Source organism: Vicugna pacos, chromosome 10, assembly GCF_048564905.1.
Source record: "Vicugna pacos chromosome 10, VicPac4, whole genome shotgun sequence".
NCBI lineage: Eukaryota > Metazoa > Chordata > Mammalia > Artiodactyla > Camelidae > Vicugna > Vicugna pacos.
The window spans coordinates 67,212,382-67,232,538 of record NC_132996.1 but is presented as its reverse complement, the minus strand read 5'-3'; the positions used below and the strand labels follow the sequence as shown (position 1 = coordinate 67,232,538).

At 44.1% G+C, this 20,157-nt stretch overlaps 1 protein-coding gene across 3 annotated transcripts; it reads left to right on the top strand.

Moving 5' to 3' along the window:
• Nucleotides 1–1,826: 1,826 nt before the first annotated feature.
• PLAAT5 (phospholipase A and acyltransferase 5) lies at nt 1,827–19,274 on the top strand. Of its 3 annotated transcripts, none has more exons than XM_072970156.1 (6): nt 1,827–2,220; nt 2,786–2,876; nt 3,687–3,795; nt 14,687–14,801; nt 16,824–17,086; nt 18,642–19,274. In XM_072970156.1, the coding sequence occupies exons 1-6, from the start codon at nt 1,968–1,970 to the stop codon at nt 18,732–18,734; spliced, it is 924 nt and encodes a 307-aa protein (XP_072826257.1). In that variant the 5' UTR covers nt 1,827–1,967; the 3' UTR covers nt 18,735–19,274. The 3 variants fall into 3 exon arrangements, with proteins under 3 accessions (XP_072826257.1, XP_072826256.1, XP_072826259.1); XM_072970155.1 differs by having other exon boundaries at nt 1,830–2,220; nt 2,783–2,876; XM_072970158.1 differs by having other exon boundaries at nt 1,833–2,220; nt 2,783–2,876; nt 14,687–14,795.
• The last annotated feature ends 883 nt before the right edge of the window (nt 19,275–20,157 follow it).

Sequence of the window (20,157 nt, the reverse complement as noted above, 5' to 3'; positions counted from 1 at the left end):
TGGACCCTCATTCTCTCGGGACCAGTTCTGCATCATCGTGGAACAGAGGGCGGGATAATTAGGGGAACTACTAGGCGAGAAGAACTGATAGAATCTGACAGCTGGCTGGATAAGGGAGACGAAGGAAAAAGAACCAAGAAAAGTGACTCCAACATCTTGAACCAAATGATTGGGAAGGTTCTAGAAAAACATAGGAGATAATCTGGAAGCTTGGCAAGCTGGCTCATTCCAGTCAAGACCATTCTGGAGGAGGTGGGGGTACAGAAATCAATCTGAATGGAGCCAGGACACCAGATGGTTAATCCGTGTTTTTGAAGGAATGAAGGTGCTGTTGCCTGAAAGAAAGTTAACATTCTCTTGAGAAAACAGTTTCATTCTTGAGGGGGAAAGGCAAGTAGGTATACATAGACATATACTTTTTTTTTTACTAGTACTGGGGTTTGAACCCAGGACCTCATGCATGCTAAGCACGCACTCTACCACTGAGCTATCACCCTCCCCACCAGTTTCAATTTCTTTCGGTGCTGTTGTGTCCCATAAGTGAGCTTTAGTGGCTGCAGCCATTTTTCATACTGGGCGCTGGGGTCGTTACAGGGGGCAGTGATCAATCTTGCTCTCAGGGAGCTTCCAGTCTAATTGGAGAGAGAAGACAAACACTTGGAGGGGAGAACCAGTAGGACAGAGCCAGTTGCTTTTTATTTACCTCTTTTCCCTCTTTTTTATTTACCTCTTTTACCATTTAGGCAGAAATAGTGTAAAATGGGGAAAAGAACAGGCATCACCCATAACCTTGATAGGCCGACACAGCACTTCTGGTTATTTTGCTGTGTATCCCACCAAACTTCTTCCCTCCCCTCTGGATCATAGGTTTATTGCAGAATCTCAGCTCAAAACCTGAAACTTGATTCCCCCCCCCCCCCAAACACTGCTGTTGACCACATTATGCTGACCCTTCCCTGCTGGGTTGCAGACCCCATAATATCCTAGGCAGTTCCTATCATGGAATATTTTCCAGCGGGGAAAACAAATTACAGGTCTATGCGTACGGGCAATGTGCATGTATTATAGAGACAATTTGGAAAGAAGCAGATTGTAGACGATGACGTAGAGCGCGATATTTCTGTAAGCTTCAAATGAGCAAAACGAAACACGTGCTAGGAGTACAAAGAAGAGATTTTTTCAAAACCTTTTAAAAAGCAGCGGATTGATAGACAAAACCTCAGGAGAGAGGTGACGTTCGCGGGGAGGGGTTGGGGTGGGGAGGGAGGAGTCGGGAAGATGGCACAAGGGAAGAACACACGTAGGAGGAGCACCTGTGCTGGTTCTTAACGCAGGATGGTGTATTCACGGGTGGTAATTTTCATCATGTTTCGTAACTACATGTGGTCCATGTATTTCTTTGTATATATTAAACGTATTATATATAATTTAAATAAAACATATAGAAGATCTATCTAGCTATCAATCTGCCTGAAAGTCTGAATACTCCCAAATTTTAACTCCCGAGTGTGATCCCCAGGCCCTCCGAACCTGGCCTCAAGCCCTGCCTCCCTGTGTTGCTCCTCTGTCTGCTCCATGGACCTGTGGGCAGATGTCGCTCCTCTGTCTTCTCCAGCTACGTCAGATGCCACCTCCGAGCCTTAAGCAAACTATTCTGTTCCTTTCCACCTCACCAGTAGCCTCCTCTATGGCTTTTCTCTGCCTTTCCTCGCAAAACCCCGCAGGTTCCTGGGCCTTCAAGCGCCGGGACCTGCTCCCGCGGCGTTCGGGCACGCGCTCCCCGCGCCCCGCGCGCCCCCGCCGTTTGCTGCGCGCCCCTCCGCCCTTCGGGGGCGCAGTTCCTCACCGCGCTGCGCCCAGCGCCCTGGACTCCGTGGCTCCGCCGACTCGGGGCCGCGCCGACTGGGAGCTGGCCTGGGGCGTCGCCCCCTGGGAGGCCCTGGGACCCGCGGGGCGGCAGCAGCGGGATGGGCCTGAGCCCCGCCGCCGGGGGCGGTTGCGGGCGCCGCGTCCCTAGGTTCCCCCGGCCCCGCCTCAAAGCCGCGTCGAGAACCGCGAGTATACGGCCAAATGACAGCCAGCCTGCTCCGGGACATGCAGCTGTGCCCCAGTCGGGTCGCCGCAGGAATGAGGCTCCCCTCCACCGAGCCAGCACGCCCCGGCCTGGGACCCCCCGGGATCGTTCCCCCTGTCCCAGCCGGCCATCGGACCCCCAGCAAGGTCACCACAGTTTCTTTCAACCCTCCTTGCAGATACTTGTTCATTGTGCGAAATGCCTGTAGCCGAAATGAGTGACGATTTCGGAATGAGCTTTCGTTATTAATTTAACTGAAGCGAGCCAGGCATCCAGTGACTCTCTCGGGTATTTGCCTTCCCAGTGTATTTCGGGTGGACGTGGGGCAGACGTGGCAGCTGCGGGGCAGGTAGGCTTAACAACAGCTCTAGCTCGGCAGAAGCTTCTGCAGTTGGGTGTAGCCCCAGGGTTCTGCCATCTTCGGTAGTGGCAACTCACACTTCGTCCCCTCCCCTGTTACGTCTCTGGGAATTCCAGAGTCTCTCTTTCCCAGAGGAACTGGGCCCGCTCCAGAATGGTCGCACCCCCAGAGCCCCCCTTCATCCAAAAGTTTATTGAGGGCTGATCAGGAGCCACGTTCGGTTGTAGACAGGAGCTCCCACCTTCGCAGAGCTGTTGAGGTGCTCGCTCCAACTCTCCTTTCACAGGGTTCACGCTCCAGAGAAGGCAATTGTGGTTTAAAGAACTTTTTTTTTTCTCTTGAATTAGAAGACTCCATGGGCTCTCACGCGTTGGTCCAGCTCATGCCCAAGCAGCCACAGCCGGGCACGTTAGAACAGAGCAGAAGCAGCGTCCAGCAAGGGTAAGATTCTTTCTTTGTATGGAAGGACTGAGCTTTGGGGTGGTTAGAAGCCTTTTGAAGAACCAACTTTGATGGCAATTCTGTAAAACAAATCCTGGGTTAGTTTCTGTGTGAACCAGCCTACTACGAACCAGTCGGCAGAAAGCTGGTGTGCTCCTCCTGGTAGTAACAGCTGGAGACCAAGCCTGGGAAGGGCTGGTGGGAGGCTGCCTTGTAGCAGTGTCTAGCCACAGGGCCATTGTCCAGCTCCTCAGAACAGAATCACTTTACAAGGGTGCTTACAATATATATATTTTTTATTTTCAAATTTTATTTATGTATTTATTTTACAGTATCATTTTTAAAAATTGAAATATATTTGATGTACAGTATTATGTGATAGGTATACAACACAGTAATTCAGTGTTTAAAGGTTGTATTCCGTTTATAGTTATCCTGAAATATTGGCTATACTCCCCATGTTGTGCAGTCCATCCTTGTAGCTTATTTTATACCTGATAATTTGTACCTCTTAATCCTCCACCTCCATTCTGCCCCGCCCCTTTCCCTCTCCCCACTGGTAACCACTAGTTCCTTCTCTACATCTTTGAGTCTGTTTCTTTTCTGTTATATTCACTAGTTTGCTGTATTTTTTTAGATTCCACATGTAAGTGCTATCTTACAGTATTTGTCTTTATCTGACTTAACGTTGCTTAGCATAATGCCCTCCAAGTCCATCCATGCTATACACCAGAAGCTAATGCAACAGTTTAAATCAACTGTACTTCAATTAAAAAGTATTTTAACTCTATGATCCCAAACTTTATGTAGGGAGAAGCCTATGGTTAACCTGGAGCCCACGCCCAAGCAGACGAGAGCAGAGTGGAACTCGACCCCGAAGTCTGGCAGTGCAGGCAGGTTAACAAAACAAGCCGCGGAGGTGGGTATCGCGAGAATTCTCAGACCGGGAACACCGTCAGTTTCTTGGTGACTTACCTACATACAATGTGGCGGGTAGAATTGTACACTGATTTGGGATGTTGCTTACGCCTTTTTAATTGTTTAAACACAGCTTTATAGAGCTGTTTATTGAGCTTTACTGAGTTATAACTGACGTACAATAAATTGCATTATCTTCAGAATGTACAGTAGGATATGTTTTGACATACGTATACACCCATGAAAACACCAGTCAAGATAATGAACACCTCCATCATTCTTGAAGCTTTCTTTGTTCCCCTCTGTAAATCCCTCCCCCTTTCCACTTCCATCCCCAAGCAATGACTTGATCTGCTTTCTGTCATTATGTGCTAGTTTGTGCTTACTAAAGACTTATACACATGGAATCATGTTGTATGAACTCGGTTTTTTAAACAAATTTCCCCGCACCTAACAGAGGCACTGGGGATTGAACCCAGGACCTTGCGCACGTCAAGCACGCATGCTACTACTGAGCCATACCTCCCCCAACTCCTGTATGTGCTTTTTGGTGGGTCTCCTTTCACATAATTTCACATAATTATTTTGAGTTATGTGCACATTGTTGCATGTTATCAACAATTTATTCCTTTTTGTTACTGAGCAGTATTCCACTGTATATCCGGATATGCTACTATTTGTTTAGCCATTCACCTGTTGATGGGCATTTGGGTTGTTTCCAGTGTCTGGCTGTTACAAATGAAGCTGCTATGAACATTTGTGTACAAGCCTTTGTTGAGACATACGTTTCTTTTGGGTAAATACCTAGGAATATAGTAGATAGATCATATAGTAGATGCGTGTTTAACTTACTGTTTTCCAAAGCGGTTGTGCCGTTTTACATTCCCACCAGCAGTGTGGGAGAGTTCCAGTTCCTCCACGTCTTCAGCAGCATCTGGTATGGTTGATCTCTTTAATTTTAGCTATCTTAATAGATATGTAGGTATCTCGTTGTGGTTTCACTTTGCATTTCCCTAACAATGTTGAACATTACTTGTCTTCCATATATTTATATATACACAAACACACACACATATGTACACACACACATATATATACACACACACATATATATATTCTTTAATGAAGTGTCTAAATTTTTTCCTCATTTTTTCTCTTGGTGTACATGTTTGAGAGTTCTTCAGAAATTCTGTATACAAGTACTTCATCAGTAGTTGTATACAGTAGTTCAATAGTACTTGCAACATTTTTCTCTCAGTCTGTAGTTTGTGTTTTCATTTACTTAGCAATAATATCTTTTGAAGAAAAAAAAGCTGTTAACTTTGATGAAGTCCAATTTATGTTTTTCTTCTATGAATTGTTCTTTTGGTGCTGTATCTGAGATCTCTTTGCCTAAACCAAGGTCACAAAGATTTTCTACTGTTTTCTACTAGATATTATAAAGTTTTAGTTTTTACATTTTACATTTACATCTTTGATACATCTTGAGTTAATTTTTGTATATGGTACAATGAATAGGTCAATGTTGGCTTGTTTTTTCCCCCTTGTGGATATCCTGTTCCAAAATGACTTGTTGAAAAAACTATCCTTTTCCCACTGAGTTGCCTTTGAACCTTGTAAAAAACCAGTTATCCATGGTACCTGTGGGTCCTTTTCTGGGCTGTTTTGTTCCATTGATCCTATTTGTCTGTTGTGAGGCCAATACCACACTATCCTGATTACTATAGTTTATAGTAACTCTTGAAATCAAGAATGTTGGCCCTCCAACTTTGTTCTTCTTTTTCAAAGTTCTTTTGTCTATCCTAGATTCTACAAAAAGCCTGCTGAGATTTTGATTGGAATCACATCAAATCTTTTAGAGATTAGGCATCTTCACAATACTGAATCTTCTGACCAATGATCAGGTGTTCTATTTATTTAGGTCTTCCTTAATTTCTCTCAGCAAAGCTTTGTAAGTTTCAGCTTACAGATCTTGCACATCTTTTTGAAAGTATTTCATATTTTTTGGTACTATTGACATGGTATTTAAACATTTTTAAATGAAATGAATATTGACAATTTTGAAAATTTAAAGTGAAAAAAATTCCAGTTTCTAATTTTCTGTTAGAAATACAATTGGCTTTTGTGTACTTATCTCATATCCTTCAAACTTATTTACTGACATTTACTTTTGTAACTTTTCGGGGTAGATTCCATCGAGCTTTGACATATCATGTCATCTATACAGATAGTTTCACTTTTTCCTTTCCAATATGATGCCTTCATTTATTTTTGTCTTAAGCAGTACTAGCCCGAATCTTCAGTACAATGTTTAATAGAATTGGTGGCAGCAGACATCTTCCTCTAATTCCTTAACTTAGAGGGAAAGTATTCAGTCTTTACCATTTAGTAAAATGTACACTGTAGGTTTTTCATAGACAGTTTTGTTAAGTTAGGAAAGTTCCCTTCTTTTCTCAGTTTGTTGAGAGTTTTTTGTTCTGAAAAAGAATTAGCACTAGACATTAAAGTTTAGCAAATGCTTTTTCTGTGCCTATTGAGATGACCATGTGGTTTTTCTTTTTCAGTTTGAATTGTATTGGTTGGTGTTCAGATATTATAACAATCTTGCAGTCCTGGGGGGAAAACCACATGTGGGCATGATGTATGACCCTTTTTATATATTGTTTGATGCAATTTGCAATATTGTGCTGTGACCTTTTGCATTTATGTTTATAAAGGATACTTCCTGTACTTGTCTGGTTTGGTATTAAGGTAATGCAAGCACAATAGAATGGATTTGAAAGTATTCTTGCTCTATAGTATTCTTGCGTAGAACTGGTAATATTTTTTCCTTTAATGTTTGGTAGAATTTACCAGCAAAGCCATCTGGGCCTGGAGTCTTTTTTGTGGAAAGTGTTTTAACTACAAAATCAGTTTCCTTCATAGACATAGGGATAGTCACATTATGTATCTCTTCCTGTGTGAGCTTTGATAGTTTGTGTCATCTACCATCTACTCACACTACCCATAAAGTAGTCTGCCCCAACCCAGCACCCTCGTGTCACCCCATTTATTGCCTTAATTATATAGTCGTTTTGCTTATTGATTATCTGTCTCTTTGCAAAAGTGGGCAGAGCACTTGCCAATCTGACTCATTGCTGTATTTCCAATGCTTCAAATAGTAAGTTCTTGATAAATATTTGCTGATTGAGTACATTTGGAGTAAAACCATCATATCCGCTGCAAAGTATTAGATGGGATAAAAGCATCATGTTCATTGCAAAGGGTTAGAAAATAAGTTCACCGTGACAGATTCATAACAGAGCAATTAGGAGTGGTGCGCTCCACTGGGGCACATAATAATCTTTTGACCCTTGTAAAATGTTCTTTTGTAAAGACAACATCGTTGTTCTCTTAGAAGTTCTACTAAGGACCCATTGAACAGCCAGTAAGTGACAGAGTTGGGATTTGAACCAGGTCTCCTGGCAGCAAACCCTGTCTTCTTGCCATGACTCGGTAGCTGTCTGCCATTCTAACCCATAGTCTTTCTTTTGTGTTGTGTCATCGTTTGAGGCTCTGGGTTTTATTTCTGAGGCATCATCTGGGTTGGGGTCAGGGCTGGAAGTGAAGTTCCTAATACCTGTATCGTGGTGATTCTCTTCTGCTGCTAGCTTTCCACATCCGTTCCAATGCCTGGTCAGGGATTGACCCAACAGTCTGTGTGTTCAACACACAACACAAGCCTAGGGACTTGTGGAATTCAAAATAATGCTCTTACTTCGTGATTTTGCTCCTGCCTCCCTGCCACATGCCACAGGCAGGAACAAGCCCTCCACCCACTTCCCTGCACCACATCTGTCAGGGTTATAAGACTTTCAGAAGCTGTTATTATCCAGGGACCTGGGACTTTCTGAAAGCCTGGTTCTTCTAAACGGGTGCCTATTTCTGGGAGAAGAAGCCAGAGTTGAGTTGCCAGCCTGTGCAAAGGAAATAAATAGCTGATGGATGGAGGATTGTGAAGTAACATCTTATTCCAAAGAGAGAAAAAGGGCAGAGAAACTTTAATCTGGATTTGAAGACTGGAGCATCAGCTGGGACTGGAGGTCACCCTGGAGGATGCAGACAGGTTCCTTGAAGTTCATGAAATGCTGGGGAGAGGGTAAAGTCAAGGCAAAAGAAAGGATGGGACCTGGGGAAAGCCTCCAGCATGGCTGCATCCTTGGCTACCCGTAGAGTCGCCCCAGGAGCTCTCAAAGCTCTGGTTCCCTGGCCATACTCCAGATCAATCTCAATTTTTAAAAGCTCTGCAAGCAATTTCTATGTGCAATCAAGGTTGAGACCCAAAGCTCAATACAATCAATTTACAGTGGGAGAAACTTCAGCAAGAGAGCAAGTAACTCTAGGTGACTATAACATCTGTTGTGAATCCTATGAAGTTTTTCACTTTCTACCTCTATCCAGTGGCAATACTGCAGGTGAAAAGTATTAAAGAACTAAAGAAAACTCCTTAGAATTCTAAAATCTACCCCTCGAATCCCAGAACCTTCTGTCTCAAAGCTTATTCAACATCCTCAATGACCAGCACTTGTTTTGTTTTGATTGTTTTTTTCTGGCTGAGACTAGCATCACCATGAATCATACCGTCTTCCTACTGGCAGTTATTCCAGGAAATTACAGCAGGAATATTGATTGATTGATTGATTGATTGATTGAATATTGTTCTTGTCGATAGGTATGACCCAGCCAAGTGGAGTGGGAAGTAATTGGCTATTTGGTTGGTGGGGAGTGGGCACACAGCGGGGACTGCTTGCTCCTAAGAAGGATGTATATGACTGTCTGCTGGGCGCGGCAGACTTTGAGAGACCTGCCTTCCACGAGATGCTCTGGTTGGAGTGTTCATGCCATTGGTCAGGACTCTAGGTATTTGAGTTTGTGCTTAATAGAGTGAGATGCAGTCGGGAGTTGGCTCAAGGGTAACCTAAGTGTCCTCTGGGTGCCCCTCTGGACTGACTTAGCAAACCCTGCCCCACGACATTACCATCATCACCACCCTTTCCACGCTGATTGGTGCCAGAAATAGAGTCTGACTGATTTGAGTTCTTGCACCTGCAGGAGCTATTGTTATTGTTCATCCTTTGTCCATGGTCCTTTCTTTTCCCTCTGCCTCGTGAATTAATGGTTTTAGGTCACTGTATCAGACAGGATGGACCCATGGGCTTTCTTGTGTCATATGTATATTAGAGCAGAAATGCACTCACCTAGTGCATTTGTCCCTTTAAAGATATTAGGCTTAATAAGCTCTCTTTCCCTCTCAGTACCTATTGTCCAAAAGGGGAAAACAATTAGAAAAACTATGAATCAAAGATTGATATATACCAAGGTTTAAATTAAAGGTAATTTAACTGTTTCCCTGTGTCAGCACATGTAGGTATTGAACTAGATTTAGTTTTTAAAAAAATGAGTTTTGGGGTGGGGAGGGTCTAGCTCAGTGGTAGAGTGCATGCTTAGCAAGCATGAGGTCCTGGTTTCAATCCTTAATACCTCTGTTAAAAAATAAGGAAAGAAAGAAATAAAACCTGTAAAAATTATTTTCAAAATGTTTGAAATTCAGTCTTCCTTAAGAACATTTTAAAATGTTGCTGTGATCTCTTCTGGTTTTTTCAAGACAGAGGCATTTGCTTAAAGTGATATATCCTTCTTTGTATTTGAATCACAATGAGGATCCTATTAATTTGCTGATTGTTTCCTTTTAATCTTCTTCAAAGGATGAGAAGGATCCCCTCTCTGCTCTTTCCCTCTCTTTGCTTCCCTCTTATCTGTGTCCTGGACCGGCTACTCCTGGTCCTCCACATCCATTTACCGTCACCACATCACTTCTTTGTGTCTGTGCCGTTGTTTATGTGCTGTCTTCCAAACCCTTAGCTCTCACTCTCCTCGACATATTACCACCCTCCAGATTTTAGGGCGGGACACAGCCACATCTTTTCCCCTGAGCCTATGATAAAAGAAAATGAAGTTCAGAAGTCCAGTTCCAAGTTCCCTGCGGCGTAATCCACTTTCCAGATGAGAAGCTTGGGGCGCCCTCTAGTGGGTACTCGATGGCTATCGTATTTTCTCTTTAGAGGGAGGAGTTGGTTTAGACAGGGGGCCTGTGAAATCCCGGTTCTGGTCCTAGCTCTGTTACCGACTTGCTGTGGGACCTTGGACAAAGCACTTCATCTTTCTTGGCCTCAATTCCTTTCATTTAATATAATAGTGTAGGTGGTCTTCTCTGTTCCCTGTAAAAACTCACCCCCTCAAATGGGCAAGACTTCTGGAATGGCTAACTGAGGATCTCAGAAATCTCCTCAGAAAGCAAAAATAAAACTGGACAAAACCATCAAAGGCAGCCATTTAAAGACTCTGAAATTTGACCAAAGACGTACAATAAGTTGATAAGCGTTATATCCAGAAGGTCTACTGAATCTTGGAATCTTTGAACAGCAGAAGTCTAGTGTTTTAGCAAGCCCCTTCCTCCCGCCTCCTCCAGCTCTATTGTGGGGAAGTTGTACCTAGGTGGTTGGGACATGCCAGGAGGACTGGTAGTGGCATCAGAGGACAACTTTATTTGGAGCAGAGTGTGGAAAAATATGTGCTCAGGGATGTCGCTGAAAACAATAATTATATCAGTGACAAAAATCATAGAAGGCCAAACAAAATTGCAGTTAGTCTGAGGTTGCAGTACTGACTGGGACAAGTGATAGACTTGATATTTAATATGGAAATCCAGGTAATGAAACAGCTAAAGAGGGTCTAGTAAAGCTGCCACATCTGGTGGTCTGAAAGGGATGCACAAGTCTGCACATACATACAGGAGAGACTGGAAGGGCCTGAGCAAGTCTCTAGTTCCTGGAGAAATGCAAAGCCTTGTGAATGCAGAAAGTGAAAGCTGGGAAGGACTTAAAATTTTTTTGGGGGGGTAGGTAATTAGGTTTGTTTGTTTGTTTTAATGGAGGTGCTGGGGATTAAACCTATGACCTTGTGCATGCTAGGCATGTTATCTACCACTGAACTATACCCTCCCCCCTAACACTTTTAAACTTTAGAAGCTTGAATGAATTCTCCAAATCACACAGAGCTCCATAGGCAAAGGGTGATGCCTTACTGGCCCAAGATGTGGCTCCACCTCTGATCACTCACTGGCTGACCATTATGCTATGATGGTCCAGGAAGCCAGGCTTAAAAATAAGAGCAAGAAACAACAACAACAACAACAACAACTGAAGTTGATACAGGGAAACAGACATCGCAGAATTAGTCCAGGCAAGTGTCTAAACAGACAAATAAACAACCTAATAAACAAACAAACAGCAACTACCACCACCACGGGGGGAAGCAGAATCCACACAGTTGAAAGACAGATTTTTTTCTCTTTGAAAGACAAAGAGAAAAATCTTGAAAGCAACAAGAGAAAAAAGACTCCTCATGTATAAGGGAGCCATAGTGAAATTTATCGCTGACTTTTCATCAGAAACAATGGAGGCCAGAAAGCAGTGGGATAGCAGATGGACAGTGCAGAAAGAATAAAAAGCTGTCAATCAAAAACCCTATATCCAATTAACCAGCTTTCAAAAACAGAAGTGAAATAAAGATAGTCTCAGATAAATGAAGACTGATAGAATATGTTGCTGGAATGCTTGCTTTGCAAAAAATAGCAAAGAAAGTTCTCCAGGCTGAAAGGAAGTCACACCAGATAGTAACTAATCCACAGGATGAAATGCAAAGCACCTGTAAAGGTAATTACATAGGTTATTATTATAAAAGTGTATAAATATATATATTTATACCTTTATTCTAGCTAATTTTAAAGACAATTTTATGAAACAATAATTATAAAATTCTATTGCTGGTCTTCTAACATGCAAAGATGTAATAAATATAACTTTAATGGCAGAAGGAAGGGATGCTGAAATGGAGCTATATTGGATCAATGATAGGACTCCACGTAGTACCTTGAATCAACAGAGAGAAATGTGAATCAATTAAATGGTCCAAAAAATGAAGAGATCATCTGACTTGAAACTTCAGGATCCAATTATAAGCCATCTACAAAAGGGAGACTTTCAATTCAAGGTCATAAATAGGTTGGAAGTAAAAGGATGTAAAAAAATGCAAACTAACTGTAGCTGGACTGGTTATATTTATATTAAACAATATAGACTTTAAGAGAAAAAATATTATTAGAAAAGGAGAGAAACATTTTACAATGATAACGGGTTAGTTCATGAGGAAGTTGTAACAATTATAAACATATACACACTTAACAACATAACCTCAAAATTCATGAACCGAAAGCTGAGAGAAACAGTCAATCCAGAAATCATCATCATCATCATCATCATCATTATCATCATCATCATCATAGGACTTAAATACTTCAGTCTCAGTACTGGATAGAACAACCAGACAAAAAATCAGTGAGCATATAGAAGATTTGAACAATATTGACTAAGTTGGCCTAACTGATGTTTACAGAATATTCCACTCAATACTAGCAGGCATGAATATTCCCCAGGATAGACCACATTCTAGGCCATAAAGCAATTCCCAGCAAATTTAAAGGGATTGAAGTCATATAAAATATTTCTTTGTTCACACGAAATTAAAAATTCATAGCAGAATGAAATCTGTGAAATCTATGAGCATTTGGAAGCAACTTATTTCTAAATAACCCATGGGTAAAAGAAAAAATAGAGAAATTAGAAGATACTTTTGAGTTGAATGAAAGTGAAAACAGAATATATCAAATTTTATGAGACGCAGTTAAAATAGTGCTTAGCAAGATTTAATATAGGCTATAAATGCCTGTATGAAAGAAAAAGGAAGATTCCAAATTAATACACCAAATTTCTGCCTCAAGAAAACAGAAAAAGGAAAGCAAACTAAACCCAAAGCAAGCAGAAAGAAGGAAACAGTAAATGTTAGAACAGAGATCGATGAAGTAGAAAAGGGAAATAAAAAGAGAAAATCGACTGAAGCCATATGTTGGTTCTTTGAGAAGATAAACAAAATTGACAAAACTTTAGCGACATTGATCAAGAACAAAGGGAGGGAACTCAAATTACCAAAATCAGGAATGAAAGGGGGCTCACTACCAACCTCACAGAAATTAACAGGATAGTAAAGGAATACTGTGAACAGCCTATGCTAACAAATTGGAAAACCCACGCGAACAAATTCCTAGAAAGACACAAACTACAAAACTGACTCAGGAATAACTACAAAATCTGAATAGACCTACAAGGAGTAAATTGAATTAGTAAATGAAAATCTTTTCACAAGGAAGTACTCAGGCCCAGATGGCTTCACTTGAGAATTCTGCTATACATTTAAAGAAGAAAAATTACCGATCCCTCACAAACTCTTTCCCAAAGTGTTATTGAACCAAACTTGGGTCTGCTTGCCTGTGTGCAGTAAAGCCAAGCTACTGACACTGGGTTGTGGTGAAGGAAAGTGCAGTGCTCGTTGTAAGGAACCGTACAAAGAGTCTGGGACAGCTTGTTCTCAGAAAGCCCAAACTCGATGGGTTTCAGCAAAGCATTTTTAAACATTGAAGTGTAGTTGATTTACAGTGTTGTGTTAGTTTCTGGTGTGGAGCATAGTGATTCAGTTATACATTATATATATTCTTTTTCATTATAGGTTATTACAAGATATTGAATGTATTCCCTGTGCTATACAGTAGGAACTTATTGTTTATCTATTTTATATATAGTAGTTTTTATCTGTGAATCCCAAACTTTTAATTTATCCCTCCCCTATTTTCCCCTTTGGTAACCATTTGCAGCAACATGGATGGACCTAGAGATGATCATACTAAGTGAAGTAAGACAGAGAAAGACAGATATCATATGATATCACTTATATGTGGAATCTAAAAAAATGGTACAAATGAACTTATTTACAAAACAGAAGGACACTCAGACATAGACAGCAAAGCATTTTTTAAGGCTAGGCGAGGGAGGAGGGGTCACAGGGTATGTAATCAGCTTGTACATAGTTCTCTGGTTGATGGGGAGGTAACAGGGCTGTGTCACAGGGGTTAACGTTACCAATTCTTTGGCTCCAGTAGGTCTCATGGTCATCAAGGAGTTTATTTCTTCCGCTTGGTGGGGGTTTTAGCATCTGTTAAACAACTCAGGAAATGTGCATCAGATATTATTATCCAGGTACTTCAGAGAGGAGCTAAAGCAGAGGGTATGGTGGAGGAGGGGATCTGTCCCGGGAAGGCCCCCCGTAGGGTCCTGCTCAGTTACAAAAACAGAGGGAGTGCTTCCTAACTCACTGTAACTTCAAAATTACCCTGATACTAAAGTCAGGCAAGGGAAAGAACTACAGGCTAACATCTCATGAACATAGACGGAAGAAGCTATACTATAATCTATTATCAAAACACTTAATTCAGCAGCATATGAAAAGGAGCATGCCTCACGACAAGGTGAGATTTATGCCAGGATTTCAAGTTTGGTGCAGCCCGCCAGCCCAAGCCTGAACCTGCAGGAGAGCCCCTTCCTCTTGCAGTGTCCCTCCAGCGCCCCCTATTGAAATAGCTCAACATGGTGCTCAGTTTCAAGGAGAAATGCTTACAGAACAAGGAGAAATGCTTACAGAATGTGTGTACCATATATACACGGAAGGTGCATTCAGGGCTGTCACAGTCGGCCTCGGTGGCTTTGATAAGGGGGGTGATAACAGGAGCCAGCGGCTCCTTTGGCCCTTTGTGTGAAGAGAGATTTTTGCAGCCTGGGTTTCTGTAAAGTGATGAAACGAAGTGTCTTCAGGCTGAGCTCTAGCTGATCCCCAAACAGGGTCTCTGGAGTTCCTTGAGCATGTGCAGTCTCTTTATTTTACTTTTTTTTTTTTTTCCATCACAGGGCAAACTAAGACCCAGACCCGGAGACCTGATTGAGATTTTTCGAATTGGCTATGAGCACTGGGCCATCTATGTGGAAGATGACTGTGTGGTCCACCTGGCTCCCCCGAGTAAGGGTGGATACTCTATTGAAATGCTGATATTGCAGTTAGCAAAGTAAAAAGAGGACGGTTAATCATGTGTTCCTCAGCTGCCGCCTCATTTTAGTGATAGAACGCCCTGAAGCGTTACTGGACCTTAACTTACCGTGTGATAGATCTTGATCTCTGTGTCCCCCAAAGCACTGAATGACCAGCTCTAAGGCAGATGCATGTGTAAGGAGTGTCCCTAAGTTCCCTGACCACCGAGACCACCTTTCTTTTACAATAGAGACTTAAGATCTGGAGCCTTCATTTTGTAATGACAACAGTTAAATATCCTTCCTCTGTTTCTGAGGATTCTCCGGGAGGGGTGCAGACGCTCCGTGTTCTCGTTGTCACTTTTTTCCTATTTGTCCTCAAATGTTGCTTCCCGATCGCCTTTGGCACCTCCACCCTCACCTTGTCTCCCTACCCTTCCATCCCCTCCCAGGCCACGCCACCCTCAGTGTGGACAGCCTCCTCTCATTTCTCCAGGCAGCGTTAACACAGGGCTCAGGTTATACGGATGACTAATTAAATTGTGGTGGACATGTGATGGGGGCAGAGGCAGTGAGAGTAGAAGATGACAGCACAGAATGTGAAACAGTTTCAAATTGGACAAACTGGACCATGGATCACGTGGTTGCCTTAGGTTATAGGACCTAGGGGAGCTGGGAGAAGGGGAGGTAGGGGGCTCCCTTGTGTAATCTTTGATGCCTTTTGGGTTTTGCATCCTGTGCAAGTACTGTCCATTCAAGATTGAACAGGGGTGGGTATAGCTGAGGGGTAAGAGTGCCTGCTTAGCATGCAGGAGGTCCTGGGTTCAATCTCCAGTACCTCCGTTAAAATAAATAAATAAACCTAATTACCTTCCCCCACAAGACAAACAAGACTGATTTATAGGATGGCACTGGTACTAAAGGCCTGGCCACATGTTGTTCAGGGCTCTCGGCCCTGCATCCCATCCCCCTCTGGTGGCCCAGCCTCTCACCTCGCTGGGACCTTCCCGCAGAGCAGAGTCCCTCTCCATCTCGAGGCCCACGTGAAGAATGGAAAATTGCTTCACATTACCTTCATCTCCACCTCTCCTTTCCAGACTAAGTCCAGGAGCGTCCCTCTTGTATAACCAAAGAGTTATACAAATTAACAGTGATGTCCCCACCATCCCCATCAGATCTTCCTCTAAAAATGAGTTCTGCTACCTTTGTTCCTAAAAGCTGAATTGCCTACTGCCAGCTTTGTAAAATCAGCAGACAGTCTTCAAATAAGAAAGGAATAAGGGACATTTGTATGTCCATATGGTTGTAGCAGAAAAACAGTCCTAGTATTAAATTACCACCTACCTGGCCTTGGGCAGCTTCCCCACCCTCTCTGAGGCTCTATCTCCTCTTAGGACTGAATATGATAATCTAGCAGCTTTCAATGTTTCCCTTTTCACAGCTGTGGAAACATGTTTCAAACAAACCCTTAATGAGAATCCCAATACTTGAGAGAAGGGCAGAGTGGCTCTGGGTGGAGGCTGGTTGGAGGGGGACCCAGCCAGAGACCTGTCTGCTTGGCTTCACCTGCGCCCCCGCAGTGGCCATGGCGGGAGGGCTGTCATGGCCCCATCGGATAGCCCTGTACCTGGGAGCTGACTCTTACATGTAAGGATGCTTATCCCACGTTTGTGACGATTACTGAAGTCTGGTTAGGAAAGCAAGACTCCAGTTCCAGGACTTGGTCAGGTCAGTGCACCGAATGGAGCCTGTGCCACACCATAAGGGACTAACGGAGTTTTATGAGAAAGAGATTGTGGTGGTGTTGAAAGTGGGAAGTGCGGAAAGCAGGGCAGAAGGCTTCTTGGGGAAGCTGGTCCTTTGCAGTTCATTAGTCCAGCTTCCCATCCTCTGCCATGCCTTTTAGAGACGGTGAAACCGGGGCCCCAAGAGAAGCTGCTTACCCAGCTCTGGGGTGAGCCAGTGCTCTGCCCTGCTGCCCCTCTCAGCTTCCCAACTTTGCCTTGTCTTCGGCCTCCAGGTGAGGAATTGGAGGCCGGGAGCATCACTTCTGTCTTCAGCAGCCGGGCGGTGGTGAAATACAGTCGCCTGGAGGACGTGTTGCACGGCTGCCCCTGGAAGGTCAACAACAAGCTGGATGCGACGTACCTGCCGCTGCCCGTGGACAAGATCATCCAGCGGACGAAAAAGATGATCAACAAGATCGTGCAGTACAGCCTGATCGATGGGAACTGCGAGCACTTCGTCAACGGCCTCAGATACGGCGTGCCCAGGAGCCAGCAGGTGCGGCGTCCCCCTCCCCCTCCCCCTCCGGACGAGGGGTCTCGCCGGGCGTCCTTGGGGCTTGTCTGCCACATCAGGGGCCCAATGGTGATGGATCGATATGTTTGTATTTGTTGTGCTCGTGGGGCCTCCCATGACTAGAGGACTTGATGCTTCAGGAGGTATTTTTGCCTCTACTGACCCATGGAGGAGTCCAGGAGGCACTGAGCCGCAGTAAGACCCCTTGGGGGGGGTCCCTGCGCAGCCACTAATTCCCTTGTCCTCCTTGTCAAGGCACTTCATTTCTGAGGCTGTTAAAAGCTGAGGTAGATATTTAGCGCTGAAGCTGCAAATCAGCGACCTCCCGGTGACGTCCGGCCCACAGACATGCTTTGCTTGGATAACTAGTTTTTGTTTTTATGTTTCTGTTTTAGTTTGAATGGCTTGCCAACATTTAAAAAATACATAGAAATTTTATATAAAAAGATCCGGATTCCCAGCGTTACTTCAACAACCAACTGATCAGGCCACGGGGCCTGCGCTCCAGCTTGCTGACACACTGGGGGGCCGAGTCGGGGCTCCCCCTTGAGATGGGGTGCAGGGGTAGGTGTGGCACCTGCCAGCTTCACCCACACGACCTGCCTGGTCTGTGGGCATTTGAGTTTGGGATCCCTCCCTCCACCATAAATGGCGGTGATAAGTTAAGTATGGTACAATACATGTGAGAGAGCTTTGGAAGCCCAAATTTCTGTGACAATTTGGACTTTACTAAGACCCCATGAGATGAGTGGAGGAAGTGTTTATTGTCACCTTTCCAATAGATTAAGAAATCAAAAATTAAAGGGGAGCATCATTTTTTTTTTATGTTCTTTTCTCTGTTTCTTATGTTTCCATAACCTACGGGACTCAGATCCCAATACCGGTCTCCGACTGTCACTGCTCCCGTCTCTCAGTGGGGGTAGAGGGCCTCGCACCCCCTCGCTCCCCCTTCCGCTCTCTGCATCTGCCTCCGAGCCTGCATTCCATTCTTGGGAGAACTTGCTCTTGTGCTCGGGGCTTGGTGGGCTCTGGGATGAGGGATGTCCCACCTCATGGGCATTTGTGCAGGGAGAGAAGACTCTGAGGAATCAGGGAAACCATAAGAGGTCCTCCTAGGGAGACCGGGCCCTGCATGCCTAAGACCCGAGCCCAGATCTAAGTGCAAACATTAAATCACTCTGTGGACTCTGTCCAAGTGAGTTCCCCTCCCCGGCTCTCAGATTCCCTGTATGTAGAATCAGGGGTTCAGTGGCTGTGCCCCTCTGAGCCCCACACCAGAGGCAGACCTTGGGCTGAATGGCTCTGAGGGAGGAAGGGGCCTAGGCGCCCTGGGAGAAAGAGCTCAAGCCTGCCTCCGATGTCCACCTCAGGCCATCCTGGCTTCCCCAGCTCTCCCACGGCTCTAGGATCTTTGGGAATATAGGGTGGCTTCCTCCTGGGCAGGCCAGTTCCTGAAGGGGAGTGGTGAGGTAGGGGTGGGGCAGGGCGCGAGCCTAGGGGCCTGACTGCACGTCCTACCAACTGGTCTGCTTCGCAGGTGGAGCACGTGCTGATGGAAGGTGCCAAGGCTGCAGGAGCAGTGATTTCGGCCGTGGTGGACAGCATGAGACCCAAGCCAGCAACTGCCTGAAGGTGCCAAAAACTCCAGGCAGAGGAAGAGCTCCTGATGTCGGCCAAGGGAAAGGGCCTCCTTTCCTCCCTTGCCTTCCTCTCTCAGTGGCCCCATGTAAGACAACTGTGGGCTTCCTGAAGAATCTAGAATGTACCCAATTACCCCTCGAGAAATACATCCAATATATGTGCTCACAGACCCCTGGACTCTCAGGGTGGGAAGAACCTGGTATTTATTACACATCTGTTAGGCACCAGGCCCTGAGGAAGGCACTTCACATACTTCATTTCACTCTCTTTGTAGGAAGGGGCCTTGCTTCTTTCTTAGGCTGAACCTAGTCTATGATGCTTGAAGCATCCTGGAATCCTCTGCTTGAACATTCCCAGTAACGAAGAACTCTTTTCAGAAGTTTTGTTTTTTTTTTTCTAACTTGCCCTTTCAGACCACAGTGCGGTTCAAGGGAGGAAGCCTTGAAGAAAATCTGTAACTCGTTCCTGAGGGTCCCTCTAGGCCTTATCTAGAAACACTTTCCCAAGAAATACTTTCATTTAAAAATTATACATCAGCTTTATTCTTTATTGTCTAAAAAACACTCCCAATTTAAAGTATAATCCACAGGACCATTTATCTTGCATTTCTGCCTTATAAGCACCAAAAAACCTGAAATTTCTAATCTCCACTGAATTTCGGATGAATATTTAAAATAATTTAATCAATGGACCTCTGTGAATGAGGGAGAGGAAGGAGCGACTTTTGTGCTTTGAAGAATGTTGGCAGGACGGAAGACCTCAGATGACAGCTGGAGATTGTCAGTGCCAGCCAAGAGCTGAAACCACCCAGGGAATCCAGGGAAGGGCTCTCAAAATGCCTGGGACATATGAAGAATGTGGAAAAGAGCAAGATGGAACCTCCAGAGCGTCTCACGTAAGATTTGTTAGATGTCCTGTTTGGAGGAGATAGACCTGCAGTGAAACCGTTCACTTTCTCCAACTCTGTTCTTTTCTTAGCAGTCCAAACTTGACCGCCTCTTCCTGTTTCCTAGATGCTGGAGTCTGGTGTGTGTGTGTGTGTGTGTGTATGTCTTTGATTGTCTTCCCTCTGCCCTTCCCAACTGGCCTCTCTGCTTTTGCACAGCAGTGACAGGTGCTGGTGGATCGAGCATGCACTCATTTCTGCAAATCATGACTAGGGTAAAGCCATGGCCTCTAGTTCCTGTAATCACCTTGCCCAACCAGCTCAGATCACTTGAGTTCCCAATACCCTTACCTTCAGGGTCTTTATTCATTATACGGTCTAGGTTGAGACTTCCCTTGGAGCAGGACCCAAGCACTAGGAATTTTTATTTTATACATTTTAGCTTTGAATTAACTCGGTCATGTATTAGTAAACTTTTTGATCTGAAGATCGCTTTGAACTCATAGACCTTATTAATCATTAATCA